Here is a 13,551-nt window from a genome sequence, read left to right on the forward strand (position 1 = left end):
AATCATCCGACTCACCGATTCAGCTCCCCCGAGTAGAAATCTTCCTGTTCTGACACAGAACGAGCTCAATCGAATCAGATTTCTCTCTCTTCTCCGATCGTAGATTTTCTCCTCGAAAAGAGACGATGGATTTCTCTGAGCAAGATGTTGATGTTTTTGGAGAAGATTTCGAGCAGGGAGAAGAGCAGCAGCAGCAGCAAGGCAAGGAAGAAGAGGACAGCCAGGAATCCTCATCGTCTTCCTCATCCTCTTCCTCTAATGGCAGTGATGCAGAGAGCAGTAGTGGGAGCGGCAGCGCCAGCAGCAGCGATAGGGAAGACGACGACGAAGTCGATGGAGAAAAGGGAAGCGGGTCCGATGAGAAAGATCTTTTCGGGTCCGATAACGAAGAGTATTCCAGAATGGCGGCTTTCAGCCCTTTCCCAGTTCCTGGTAATGTTTTCTGAGATGGACTTTGTCTGGTTTTGAATTTCTGGACATGGCTATAGATTTTCGGTATCTGGGTTTTTGTATTTTCTTGCAATTGTAGGCGAATGTTTTTATTGTGATTTCGATTGATTTTCTGCGATGGGCATGATTAGAAGATTGGAAGAACGATGTTTTGTAGTAGGAACTGAAGTGTGGTGCCTGTTTTTCAAGGTTGAAGTTATCTGGTTGTGATTTTGGTTGGTGGGTGTTGATTCTTTGTGGTCTTTGGTATAATTGTCTTCGTATTTTATTGCTTGCAGCTGTCTATGTTTGGTGTCTTCATAGTGAAATCGTCTAACTTTTGTGATGAGGATGATTAGAAAACTGGAACTAGAAAAATGCAATTCAATGGTTTTGATTTTTGTTTGGTGGGCCTTTTTTTTGGTTGCACACGTGTTTGTTACTTTATTTTTTCTTTTTAATTTGATTGATTGTCTGAGATGGTATTGAGATATTGGAAGAACTGAGTTAGGAAGCCAGAGATGTACTGTAGTGTTGATTTCATGGCTGAAGAAGTCAAGAATTGACTGTGTAAGATGGCAATGAGGTGAGTCATAAGAAAATTTGAGATGTCAAAGCTAGAACTATCTGTTTCATAAATAACTGCCTGGTTCAACTTCTTGGGGATCAAACACATTACGTCAATCTTGAAATACACAAGTGCAGATGTGTAAGGCCTATTCTACTTGTTGGAAATGACAAAACCAATTAAAAAAGAATGGAAATTTGTTGTTTTTTTTTGCCACTGTTATTGTGTTTCATTCTTATGTTTTGGTTTGTTGGAGCAATGGTTTTACTTTGAATTTTGAACGAACAGGTCCTCTAGGTTGTCTGTGGCAGGCTCCACGAGCTGGTAAAAAGCCAGATCATATTTACAATTGGGGCTTGGATTATTCGGGTTGCTTTTAATGCCAGCTCATGGTCCAAGTTTTTTCTCTCTCTTGTGTGTAAAGGTGTTAATCTGTTAAGAGAAATAATGCACACATGTACTTTTGCTGCACCAGCATTCCTTAGTTGCAGTTAGGATTGACACCTAAGAACCAACCAACCTGACCTGCTTAAAAGTCAGGCTGAGGCTGAGGTTATTGGGTGTCAAGTTGGGTTGGTTTAGAAAGCATGGCCCTTTAAAGTGAATGGCTTGGGCTTGGTTGACCTTGGCCTGATCCAACCCATCCATATATGGTTTATATAAATATGTAATCTCACAATTGCATAATTGCTTTAGTGGTGGCATGGGGAACCTAGTCAAAGGTCTTGGTTTGAGCCTGCCAAATATATCTTGTTTAATAAGTGGGTCAGGTTGGGCGACGCATGGGATTAAGAATCTCGCTGCAGGTTGTGCCTGGTCATCTCATTTCAGGCCATCGGTCATGCTTGGGCCTGGGTTCTGGGTCCATTTAGGAAATGAGTTGGCTCCGGCTAACCCTGTTCAGATCTGAACTTGACCCATTGTGATGGGGCCCAAAAAAAAGATTGAACCAGATGTACTAGAACAGGATAAGAATATGCACCAATTTCGAAGATCAAATACCATCTGAGATACTCCAATTTAACATTTATCTTCCTTCCTACTGCCACCAAGCAACAAATGTTCATAAATTGTATCAATTTGTCATTAAAAAAGGAAATCTATACTAAAGCTCCAAATCTCAATAGATGCCATTATATATCAACTCTATGGAACGTTACAAAGAGCCAAAAGGTTTATAAAATCATACATTTTACATATGGAGTTCAAGAATCCTCTATGGTTGCGATTAAAAAAAAAGGAAACTCCTCTATGGATTGTACGTCCAGTCAATAATAGCTTCCAATTGGACTTGTGGGCTCCACAGTCCAATCACTTCACTCTTTTAACCATCTGATTGGACTAATGAGCCCCACAGTCCAATCACTTCACTCTTTTCACCATCTGGTTGGACTAGTGGGCTCCACAGTCCAATCAGATGATGTATATTGGTTTGATCTTTCTTTGGTCAATAGCGGCCAAATTGATGATCCAATGGTTTGTCCTGCATCACATTGCCATCCGTATTTGCAGTGGGCTGCACTGTTCTTTAATATTTTCCTGCGTGCTTTGGAGTTTTATTTATTTATTTTATTTTATAACTTACTGTCTGTCTTTGCATTACAAATCATATTGCAGTGTTGCCTGCTATTCGAAATACTAACAACCCGGGTAGAGGAAATTTCGGACGCGGTCGTTGGGGGTCTGGGTATCCAAATGATAGAGGATTTGGCCCACCTCTCCTCCCACGGCCTGGAGGTTATAATCAACGGCAGAACTATGGTTATGGTTCTAAATTTTCACATGCTAATGGGCGCAATGACCCTCGTTTTGTTTCGGAGTTAAAGCTTTCGAAGAGTGAAGAAACTTTATCTCGGAAACAAATTCAATTCCAAAAGGTAAGTTAATTGCCTCTCTTTTGTCATGGGATTCGTTTCTATTCATTTATTTTATTATATGTTTCTAACGTGTCTAATTATGTGGAGAATGAACAAAAGCCCTTGGAACTTGCATGCTACAGTCGCATTGAAGGTGGAGATGTTTCTTTTGATGATCGTAGCTTGGTAAGCCATCCAACACCATGTTTCTAGTTACTGATGCATTCATTTCTGATAGCTTAACCCTACCACTAACATCTATGCTGTTTTGTTTCAAGTTCAGCATTGCCATGTATACAATCTTCAGTTTCATTAAGACAATTTTAAATTGGATTTCATGATATCGATAGGGTTGGTTGATGTAGTAGTTAGAATGCTCACTCTATCTGTGACGAGATTGAAATTTTTTTCTGCTTCAAGAACATTCCTGTTTTTCTTGAGGATTACTCATGCAGTTCTTGATGCCTCTTATATGTTAGATTCATGGGTTCTCTTGCGCATTGTTTGCTAACTCAATAGGGTTAATTGGATGTGCTTGATTCTTCTAATCTGGTTTTGTTTTTCTTCTGTTTGTGCTGGTAGAGACTTTTTAGGCGCCATGTTGGTGAATATGTCGGTGCTGATCTAAATGAAGGGTTTGAGACATTTGTTGAGAAAAAAGGTAGGATTTATGTTTTTAAAGTTGTATCTATGCTTTTGTTAATGTCTACTTACTCATGGTGTATTACTATAAAAAGGATTATCTAGAAGGATGCAATTATCTCCTATTATTCTCTTAATACAAATTTATTTCCCACTATTCAGAATGATTCGATATTGTCCTTGTGATATTGTTGGTATATAATATTTTAGTATGACTATATTGTTTTAAAAAAAAAAAAGAAGAAGAAAAGGAAAGAAAAGAAAGAAAGGAAGAAATTCAGTACTAGGTATATAAACAAAATGCAACCACTCCATCCTGTACCTATATCTCAAGAATTTGGGATTTGGACCAATTTACTGGACTTGATCTTGCCATACTTAAATACATTCCCATACTCAGCATGGTGTGCCGTAAAAGTTGTTATGGGGCGTTAAAGGCCGTTACGTAAAGGTAACGGTGGCAACCGTTACACGTTACGGGGTCGTAACGGCCGTAACAATTGTTATGGAAAAAAATGACTTGTATTTGCCATTAATGACACGTTACATGCCCTATAAAGGCCATAATAGCCCCGTAATGGTCTATTACGGGACATATATAGGTTTTTCATACTTTTTAATCAACATTACGGGGCAGATACATGTTTTTTGGGAGTTTTTTCAATAAAAAAAAAAAGGAGAGACCATAATAGCCGTTACCGGGCCGTAACAGCCGTTATGCTCCGTATCGTAAAGGTAACGGTGGTGGCCGTTATGTCTACCATTACTGTTACAGAGCACTTTGATACTCAACTAGCATCAATGGCAATGATGAGTTTGACAACAACTCTTCATTCTTAATAAAAAAAGGAATGACGCGACAATGTTTTTGCATGATTTGTTGGTGTGCTTGGAAATGTGAAGAAGACAACGGCCATTAATACTTCTGTTTCCGTTTTTGTTTCTAGGTCCTGCCCTTTGTAGTCATGTTCCATACTTAAGGTGGCATGGATTTTGTCTTTGAGATTTATCTTTTGGCTTTTCGATGACTGATGAGTCCATATGATGTTAGAGTTGCTCCTTTGAATAAGTTGTTTTTTGATAGCTTTGATTTGGTACATGTGTAATTTGGACAGACTATGTGCATTGGTGTAGGATATGGTCACAATGTGCCCATCTTGGGGACCCCCTAGAAACCCCAACATTCAGAAAGCATTCATATATGGGTTTTGCTAATGTCCCTACTTTCTTGGGGATGTTAGCAACATCCCCAAAGCTTTTAATTGATGCGTGAGATGCCCAATCAACAATTTGAACCCTCCATTTATTCAAACAACTAGGGGGACCAACTATGTTGCAAAAATCAAGACAATCAAATAATCCTAATCATCCAATCAATGGCATGGAAAATGAATAGTCAATACTGAGTGGAGAAACTAAATAGATCCAATCATAACCTTGAACCATAAATCCAATAGATCCCCACTTTGTACTTCTTATGCTTCCAAAATAGCACTTTCATTTGATAATTCCGTCCATGTGATCTATGGCTCATAAAAAACAAACGGTAGGAACAAATTGGCCTCATTCATAGGGCTAGGATCATCCAATCGGTGTGATTCTTGCACCACGGCTTGCTCCCAATGGTACTTCTATAATAGCACTTTCATTTGATAATTCCGTCCATGTGATCTATGGCTCGTAAAAAACAAACGGTCGGAACAAATTGGCCTCATTCATAGGGCTAGGATCATCCAATCGGTGTGATTCTTGGACAAAGCATTTAATGCTGAAGAAGCAAACCCCCGGAAAGTAATTATTGTAATATTCACCAAAAAGCAAGAACTTCTATGAAAAAGAGTCTGGCTCTTGAGGTGAATCCTTTCTCCTTGCAGTTTATGGTGGGGGAGATACTGCGATCAATGTCTTTAAAGGCATGGATAGTACTTGAGGCAGTGACACCAAATTAGATGAGGTGTAGTCTTACATGAACAAAAATTTAATAATAGGAGAAAAGGTAAAAAGTAGAATAATTTGAAAAATAAGTTGTGATAAATATAATATGCACAAGGTCTGCAGAACACGTCGATATATTATGCATCATCTATGAAATTAATTTATAGATTCGTAATATAATTGGGATCTGTTTTTAGTTTTTACTAAAAGACAAATGCGATAAATAACAAAATGAGTAAACAAAACTGGATATCAATAAAAGGGTTAGAATCATCCAAGCAAGGATATATTTCTTGCATCACAAATCCATGATGAGCCCACCAGATAATGTCCAAATTACAATAATGGGTAACATTATATTTCATATTAAGTAGTTATAATCTAGTGATTGGATAATAACTTACAGTGCATTGACTTGCATTGGTACATATGCATGACCCAATCAACTGATTTGAGTAATTCCAGTAGGTCTGGTCCACACACACGTCATGGGCCACCAAGCAAGGACCACATCAGTCAAAGGACCATAACCAACCGTGTGTTGGCCTTATATATATTTTTTCTATCTGGCCATTTCCTAAGCCACAAATGGGACTGATTCAGATGAATCTATAAAATCAAAAGAGATCCAAGTTACAGTCTCTAAATGGTTGGTTCATATTGATTATGCGATCTACTTACTGTAAATCAACTTAACCATCCATTTTATAGGCTATTGGTTGGATGGTTAGAATAATTTGATTTGTGTGTTTTTGAAGTGTGATCCAAGTTGATTGATTGGATCATGAAAAAAGCTGGGCATAAAACTGTAAAAAAAAAAAAAAAAAAAAAAAAAAAGAAGAAGAAGAAAGGAAAAAGGAAAGAAAAGAAGAAGTCCAAATACACGAGGCTTACGTCTCATTTGAGGTGGAGGCTGATGCATATGCCCTTTGCTACATGAGGCTTACGCCTCTCATAACATAAGAATAGCCTCAAGGCTAGTTTCTCTTGTGCAGCGTGAGAATCTAAAAATGACTCCACCGTTTATCCATTGGCCAAAGGCGCCATAGCAAAAAACAATATGCGTAACTTGAAGTACATCAGAATCATTCAAGTAGTAATCACTGCCGAAATACAAGGCAAAAGGACTAAGATCTTTTTCTCCAGATATCCATGTTGACTTGTTGTCTGTCGAGCAAGTTTTAAGAAAATGGAGTCTCCTTTTGCATAGATTGTTGGTACTGTAAAAAAAGAAAAAGAAAAAGAAAAAGAAAATAAAATAAAAACATTTACTGCTGAACATTTACAACCTGACTTGTGAACTCTCTGGTTTAACTATTACCATTTTGTGGCTGGTTATTTTCCTTGCACTGTGGTCTTTATCTTTTCCATACTTGATTAGTTTTACTGCTTGTAGTTGAAACTTTACTCCTTTAGTGCTTTGTGTACGAGTGCTGACTTATGTAGGCAACTTCTTGTTCTTCTCTGGATACCAGACTTAGGTAGTCAGGGATTTGGTGATCTTCTCGCTTGCATAAGAAACAAAAATATTCCACTGCAGAATATTCATTTCGTGGTAAGTGGCCTAAGCCTTCTGTGGGTTCTGAATGTGGGTGTTAAAGTGAACTTTCCTTCTATTTGCACTAAATGCCTGAGGTCTTAAGACAAACCTTTCTCAACTTGGATTCTGTTCTGATATATGGTTATCTTTTTCACAGACTTTCCGCAACAACCTTAATAAGGTAATGGCAAATCTAATGCATTACATCCTTTACCACTTAAAATTATTGCTGTTCTGGGCAATTGATGGTAGTTTATTTGGTCTTTTTTTATTTTATTTTTAATTTTTAATTTTATTAATGCCCAGAAAGTTCTCCATTTTTTTTAAAATTTTTAAAAAATATTGTACATTTCAACTTCAACTGCTTATCATGTTTGGAATCCCCAGTTTTGAAGCAGTTTCCTCTTTCATTTATCATCTTATTGATGGTTGAAATTGTTGGAAGTAAACAATCTTTTGCTGCTGTTTGCAGATAATGGCTACTGCATACATCAAACATGAGCCATGGGAAATGGGGGTGCATAAGAGAAACGGGGTTGTTTACCTTGATGTGCATAAACTCCCTGAAAGGCCACAAAGTGATCTAGATCGTCGAAGGTACTGAAGTACTCCTTCTTTGTTTGTACACAGATACCATTTATCCTTTAAAGAGTATCTTGAATATTTTAACATGTTCAGCTATGCATTATCAATTTGTTGACTTTGTTGATGTCCCCATAATATGGACATTGCAGTTTTGAAATTGCTTTCCATCATAGCATGAAAATCCTGGAATCTCACGACCCTGCTTTCCAAGGCCTGGGAACATTTTGATAAAATTGAACTACTCTTGTATAGGCCTTTTTGAGTGTGATATTGTGTCTTCACCAATCACTCTTTCGAAGTGCATTCCCAACGTAGAGTAGTTGGGCAATGTTAGCACAAGTTGGACTTTTTTTTATAATCTCTTATGACTTTGCATTCACACTAAGTGGGTCATTCTGAGATTCGGATTTTGATGGTTATTGAAATTTCATTTAGTCTCCTTTGCAATTATCCATCTTGTAAAAAGAAGGAAGAAAAAGAAAATGGTAGTACTTTTAAAGTTTAGACATGCAAGTAATATGAAAGAATTGATTCAATTGAAGGATGTCACAAGTCTACACTTGTGAACCTCTTCAACTTAACAATTGATGTATATGTTTGAGTTGAGACTTACAGATCTATGCGGTGCAACCAATTATCAAGTCAATAAGATCTCGATGCTCGAATCGCAAATAAATGGACACTAGTATGCCCACAAGAATATTTGAGTAAAGAGGAAGAAATGACTTTATTGATATCAAACTTCTTCTCTTGCAAAGCTTAAGAAACTCACACTTAGAAATTTTTGGAATGCCTACATTCTACACCACCCCCATCTATAGACCCTAAATGAATCTTCAATGAGAATCCCTCCAACTAAGATAGTGATTTCGAATCAATCTAATCTACCCAAGATGGTAAAAGCCTAATAATAGTAAAAGAAAATCTACAAAATAATCCTCCAAATCTTCAATCATATCTTCAAATTAGCCCCTATATTTTCAATCATATCTTCCCTTATCTTCAAACTCATTAAGCTCCTATATTTTCAATCATATCTTCCCTTATCTACAAACTCATAAGCTCCTATACTTTCCACAAATATTAAATTACAAATATTGATATTTAGGTCCCAAATCTATAAATAAATAGTCCAAAATCAGTACATGTTAGGCCCTGCGGTGTGTCATGGGCCTAGGTGGTCTGTGGGCCTGCATCACTATGTTTTTGCAAAATGCCCAAGTTAGATTCGGCTCCTAAGCCTTAACATTTGCTTGACTCCATTGTGTTGGATCAAAATTATTTTGGGTCCCACATAGAGTGGATCTGCCTATTCACATCATATTGCGTGCATGCATGCATGAATGGATGTTGTATCATGCACGCACAGCAGCTGGTGTGTTCTGTTCCTAATGACACAGGTTACCAGATCTCACCAAGTTTTAGTTGTCCCCTGTTTAAATAGGTGCTTTTGGGGATACTCTTTTGAGAATCTTGCCACTGAGGACTCCGGGAGCACTGATGCAGACGGGCTACATCACATTGATGCAAATGTTGAATACTGTTCCGTGATTAAAACCAAATTAGGTGCTCATCGTATTATTATGGGTGCTGAGATGGACTGCTGTGATTCGACTGATGATGGGAGGAGGTTCTATGTGGAGTTGAAAACAAGTCGTGAGGTTGACATTTATTCTACAGCCATCTTATATAAAATGCATTCATGCTACATTGATTTATTTCTTCATCCATTGGGTATATGAGCTTTTGATACTTACCCCCATTTTTGGAGTTGCTTACTAGTAGTGATTTTGCTTCTTCTTCTTCTTCCTTTCTAATCACAGTTGGATTATCATACGGAGGAAAGATTTGAAAGAGAGAAACTGCTGAAATTCTGGGTATAGGGAATTATTGATCATCTGGATAGCATTCTTGAAATTTTTTTATTCTTTGAATTTTTTTGATTTGTTTCGTCCAGTAATATCTATGTTTGTGATATTGCAGATACAGTCATTTCTAGCCGATGTCCCATTCATCGTTGTTGGATTCAGGTGATTCCACTACCTATAACATGTGTTTTCGTTTTTGTGTAATAATATACTTTTTCTGACTATTGAAAAGTTCCATGGAATGCTGTGAGCCATACATATCTAGCCTTTTCTTCCTTCTTGTAATAAGGGCAACCTGTTTCTTTTTTCCCTCTAAAGTTGCAGTGTTGGTTTAACATGCCGGTCAGATGTCAACACTTCTGCGTGTGTGTGTGTGTGTGTGTGTGTGTGTGAGAAAAACCTTGTTTTTATTTTTTTATTTTTACAGGTTTATACTATTTACGTAGTAAAGAAATTTTTTTGGCAAGGTGATGTACCTAATTATGTCTTTGGAAAGGCTCAATACAGTCTCAATTTGTGCTCACACTTTCCTGCATGACATTCATACCTTTTGATTCTTGTTTCTTTTTTTGTCTTATGCATGTACAAAGTACTATTTATACAGCACACTCAGCTGGGTATCCCAGCTGGTAGCATATGCTCTCCTGAAGTTGGGTAGTCCTGGGATTGAGCCTTGACACTGGCACTGGGTGAGGCAGTGGCTCTGACACCCTACCAAAAAAAGTACTATTTATACAACAGTATCTTTCTATATGGTTCGTTTCATATTCAGATCCTTCCAATTCAAGTAGTATCTTATCCAGTTTTTTGACAAACTAGTAGCTTATCATATCAGAAACAAACAGTCTGGACTATTTTCATAAAATTGAAATTGTGCAAACAGATAGAAAATGGAGAGAAATTCATGATAAGGAGTAGATGTACATAGGAAATCAAGTGACCCATGTCAACCAGATTAGAAGTGTAAATTAACATGACATATGAAATATTGTGTCCCATTATATGGGCATTCTGGTTTCCTGTTTCACATGTAAAACTGGTGAACTTTGAGCAGAAAACTGGTGCATGACCAGGGGTCACTGGTGGGATCTGACCTGGCAACAGGCTCAAGTGCACTTCTTATTGTTATGTTTTATGTTTTGGTGTGCACTCTGCCTGGGCAGATAGGAGTTTTGATGTCAGGTGGACAACCAGTTGTCCGACATCTGCCATGATACAATAAGAAGCCGGTCCCAATTAGCCGTACCTAGGCAATGATGGCAATGTTTCTATATTATCATATGTATCTGTAAGGGTGTCTCTATGCTGGGTGTAACAGGTCTCATGTTTGACATGTTGTCCCCCTTTGAGACCGTCACACATGTCAATGTCTAGTTAATAGGGTTGCTGCTATTTCATTGAATATCTTAGCCAAAACTTCCATGTTGTCTTATATACTTCTCAGATTAGTGCAGATAATTAGTAACGTCATCTTTGCCCAAGCAGGGATGATGCAGGTCGATTAGTCCGTACAGAGAGACTAAGAACCAAAGACATAACTCAGAGGGTAAAGATGAAGAACTATTGGCAGGTACTTGGATTCCTTTCCTGCGAAGTTCACTGAGTGTTCGGATCTTCTTTTTCTGCCTTCTTTCTCTTTTGCACACTGTAAGTCTCATACATCCCATGATTCCTATTCTTTTAGAAGTCACTACTGGGAAGTTGTTCCGCTTAAATTCATTTGGGGGATTGATCCCGTGTGTCATTTAGGACTTTAGGACATCTAGTGGTGCAGCTCGGGCGGGTTGGGTCGGGTTGAGGGTCAACCCAAGCCCAACCTGATCTCAAGAGGACCCAAACTGCAAGCCGACCCAACCCGTGGTGCCAAACCCAAACCCAACCTAAGTCCTCTTTACTCAATCCAGTCCTCTATGCTCAATCCAACCCAATTTACCCAACCGGACCTGACCTAACCCTACCCAAATGTATATGATGGTTCCCAACCCGACCTAACCCGACCTGAATTTGCTCAACCCAAACCCAATGGCAATTCAAATAGGATGTGCATTTTCCAACCTGAAGCCAACCCGAGGATCTTGACAACCCAACCCAACCCAACCTGACTGGGTTGGGTCAATTGGGTGCAGATTGACCTGAACCCAAGTTGCAGCCCTAAGTACATTACTAAGACAACTGCTAGTCTGGTGCAAGTACAGTTCACTCTATGGATATGGTAGTGAGTCCACATTCTAGATGTGGGATATGGTGGCATGCTGGGAATGCTAACGTCCTTGGATTTGTGACACGTACATGGGGATATGGAACAAGTGGAATAAGATTCCGAGAATTCTTCTGGTGGGTCTTATGATGGACAGCTACATCAAACTAATTTATTGATGTTTTTATTCACTTGATGTCAACTGTTGATCCACAATTACTCAACTGCCTCTCTCTACCAGACGGGCGATTATTAGGCAGTTTCCCATCCATGGTGGGGAGGGCTAGCTGAGTGATGCGGATGCCATACATGCGTTCCATGTCATCATAGATGTGCATCTTTCAATTGCATTCCATGATATTTTTAGGTGGTAGAGATCTGTATGCATTTTTTTGGGTCCTAAACTGGGTTTAGCATATATGAATTGCATGCTTCCAACAAAGGGCTTTCTGAGAATTGTTTGATATGTGTTTGGATGCACAGGTGAATTATATTGTAAGAATTCAGATTAATCAAGAGGAAATAACCTGGAGCACTTTGTCTAGTGACAATGTTGCCCTCAAATTACAGTTGCCTTTATTTCAAAGCCAACCTGAACTAATGTGATTGCAACTTGGTATGGAAATTACAATTTCTCAGTTATTTTCCCTTTCTTCGACCCAAATTGCATCTTAATTCGATGGTGCATCCAAATACATCTTAACCTCTGAAAAGTAATGCGTCTCCTTGTGAAAAATTTAGTGAGGCATTCTCCAGATTTAGTGGGATCTGTTTCATGCTGAAGATTGCGTGTGCCAATTTCAGGGAGGAGTATGCCTGGCATTTGCGGATGAGGTCTTGTGCTGGCTGTACGGAACAGTCAAAGAGAGTTGGGTTTCGCCTTGACTTTCTTTTTCCTTTTTTTTTTTCCTTCTTCCATTGTTACTGAGCTTCAGTTTTTGGTGAGTGATTGACTATTTGGAGTGCTTGTATGATTGGTTTAGATGAAGACTACATCCTGCAGTTTGGCCCGCCTTTCCTTCGATTGGAGCTACTGCAGGCCTCATCATGCCCAGATGTTATCACCAGTCATATGGAGGTACTGTAAGCACATAGGCGGTCTTCCCCTCAAAGGCGTCGTGCTTAGAGAATTACACAACAGTTGATAGTAATTAAAGCTGGATGCGCAAATACCAGCTGTGCAGAGGATCCTGTCTGAACGGTTTCTTCTGATATCTATCCACTACCCGAGATCAATTTTTTTTTTTGGGGTGGTGGTAATGAAATTCTGTGATTTACCAGTGGAAACATACAGATGCAGAGGTTGATCTTGAAGATTTATTTGGTGATTTTTCTTCTCCTTTCCTCTCTGGTTGCTAGAATCCGCATTGTTTTTGGAAAGCAAACAAATCTTATCCTTTGGGTCCCACCATGGATGTCCCGACTGGAAAGTTACTGCCGATAAGTGGATCCTAACCAGCTGATCGGTGGCCTGCAAACATGCTGTTAGAAAGCAAGAAGGGGTGGCAGGAAAATAGAGTATCGGAAATACGAAATTCCATTGTTCCCCCTCAAATTTCAAGTTAAGAACAGCCCATTGTCCATTAGGATTCTATGGGAGAGTAGGATTATGTGGAAAATGATTTTATTTCGAAGGTAAAAGTGTAAAAGACCAAGTGGAAAAAATGTTATTTGCAGTCACTTATATCCATGCATCAAACCGAAATGCCTCCATGTACATGCTGATGCTGCACGTGTGTTGGATCTAGGCTGTTCATCGAGTGTCCACCATGATGTCTGTGGAGCTTGTACCCATTTTTATGGAGAACTGTTTCCCTAGATGATGACTGTGGAGCTTGTACCCATTTTTTTGGAGAACTGATTCCCAGTCGCTATCTGCATAGCAAGAACTGCACAGAGCATTTTTGGTCATGAAAAATCAGTTGGAACTT

General features: G+C 38.7%; 1 protein-coding gene across 9 annotated transcripts; it reads left to right on the forward strand.

The window, feature by feature from the left end:
* LOC131233990 (NAD-capped RNA hydrolase DXO1) lies at nucleotides 1-12,948 on the forward strand. 9 transcript variants are annotated; one of them, XR_009165451.1, is made up of 13 exons: nucleotides 1-432; nucleotides 2,615-2,874; nucleotides 2,974-3,039; nucleotides 3,436-3,514; nucleotides 6,906-6,985; nucleotides 7,128-7,151; nucleotides 7,443-7,567; nucleotides 9,000-9,216; nucleotides 9,379-9,432; nucleotides 9,539-9,585; nucleotides 10,868-10,993; nucleotides 12,425-12,488; nucleotides 12,604-12,747. XR_009165451.1 is itself a non-coding variant. In XM_058230925.1 (13 exons), exons 1-13 carry the CDS (start codon nucleotides 126-128, stop codon nucleotides 12,705-12,707), a joined length of 1,512 nt encoding a protein of 503 aa, XP_058086908.1. In that variant the 5' UTR covers nucleotides 2-125; the 3' UTR covers nucleotides 12,708-12,948. The 9 variants fall into 9 exon arrangements, 3 of the variants coding, with proteins under 3 accessions (XP_058086909.1, XP_058086910.1, XP_058086908.1); XR_009165450.1 differs by having other exon boundaries at nucleotides 10,909-11,070; XR_009165453.1 differs by lacking the exon at nucleotides 12,604-12,747 and adding an exon at nucleotides 10,014-10,178 and having other exon boundaries at nucleotides 10,909-10,993; nucleotides 12,425-12,479.
* The last annotated feature ends 603 nt before the right edge of the window (nucleotides 12,949-13,551 follow it).

This window comes from Magnolia sinica, chromosome 18 (genome assembly GCF_029962835.1).
Source record: "Magnolia sinica isolate HGM2019 chromosome 18, MsV1, whole genome shotgun sequence".
NCBI classification, from domain to species: domain Eukaryota; kingdom Viridiplantae; phylum Streptophyta; class Magnoliopsida; order Magnoliales; family Magnoliaceae; genus Magnolia; species Magnolia sinica.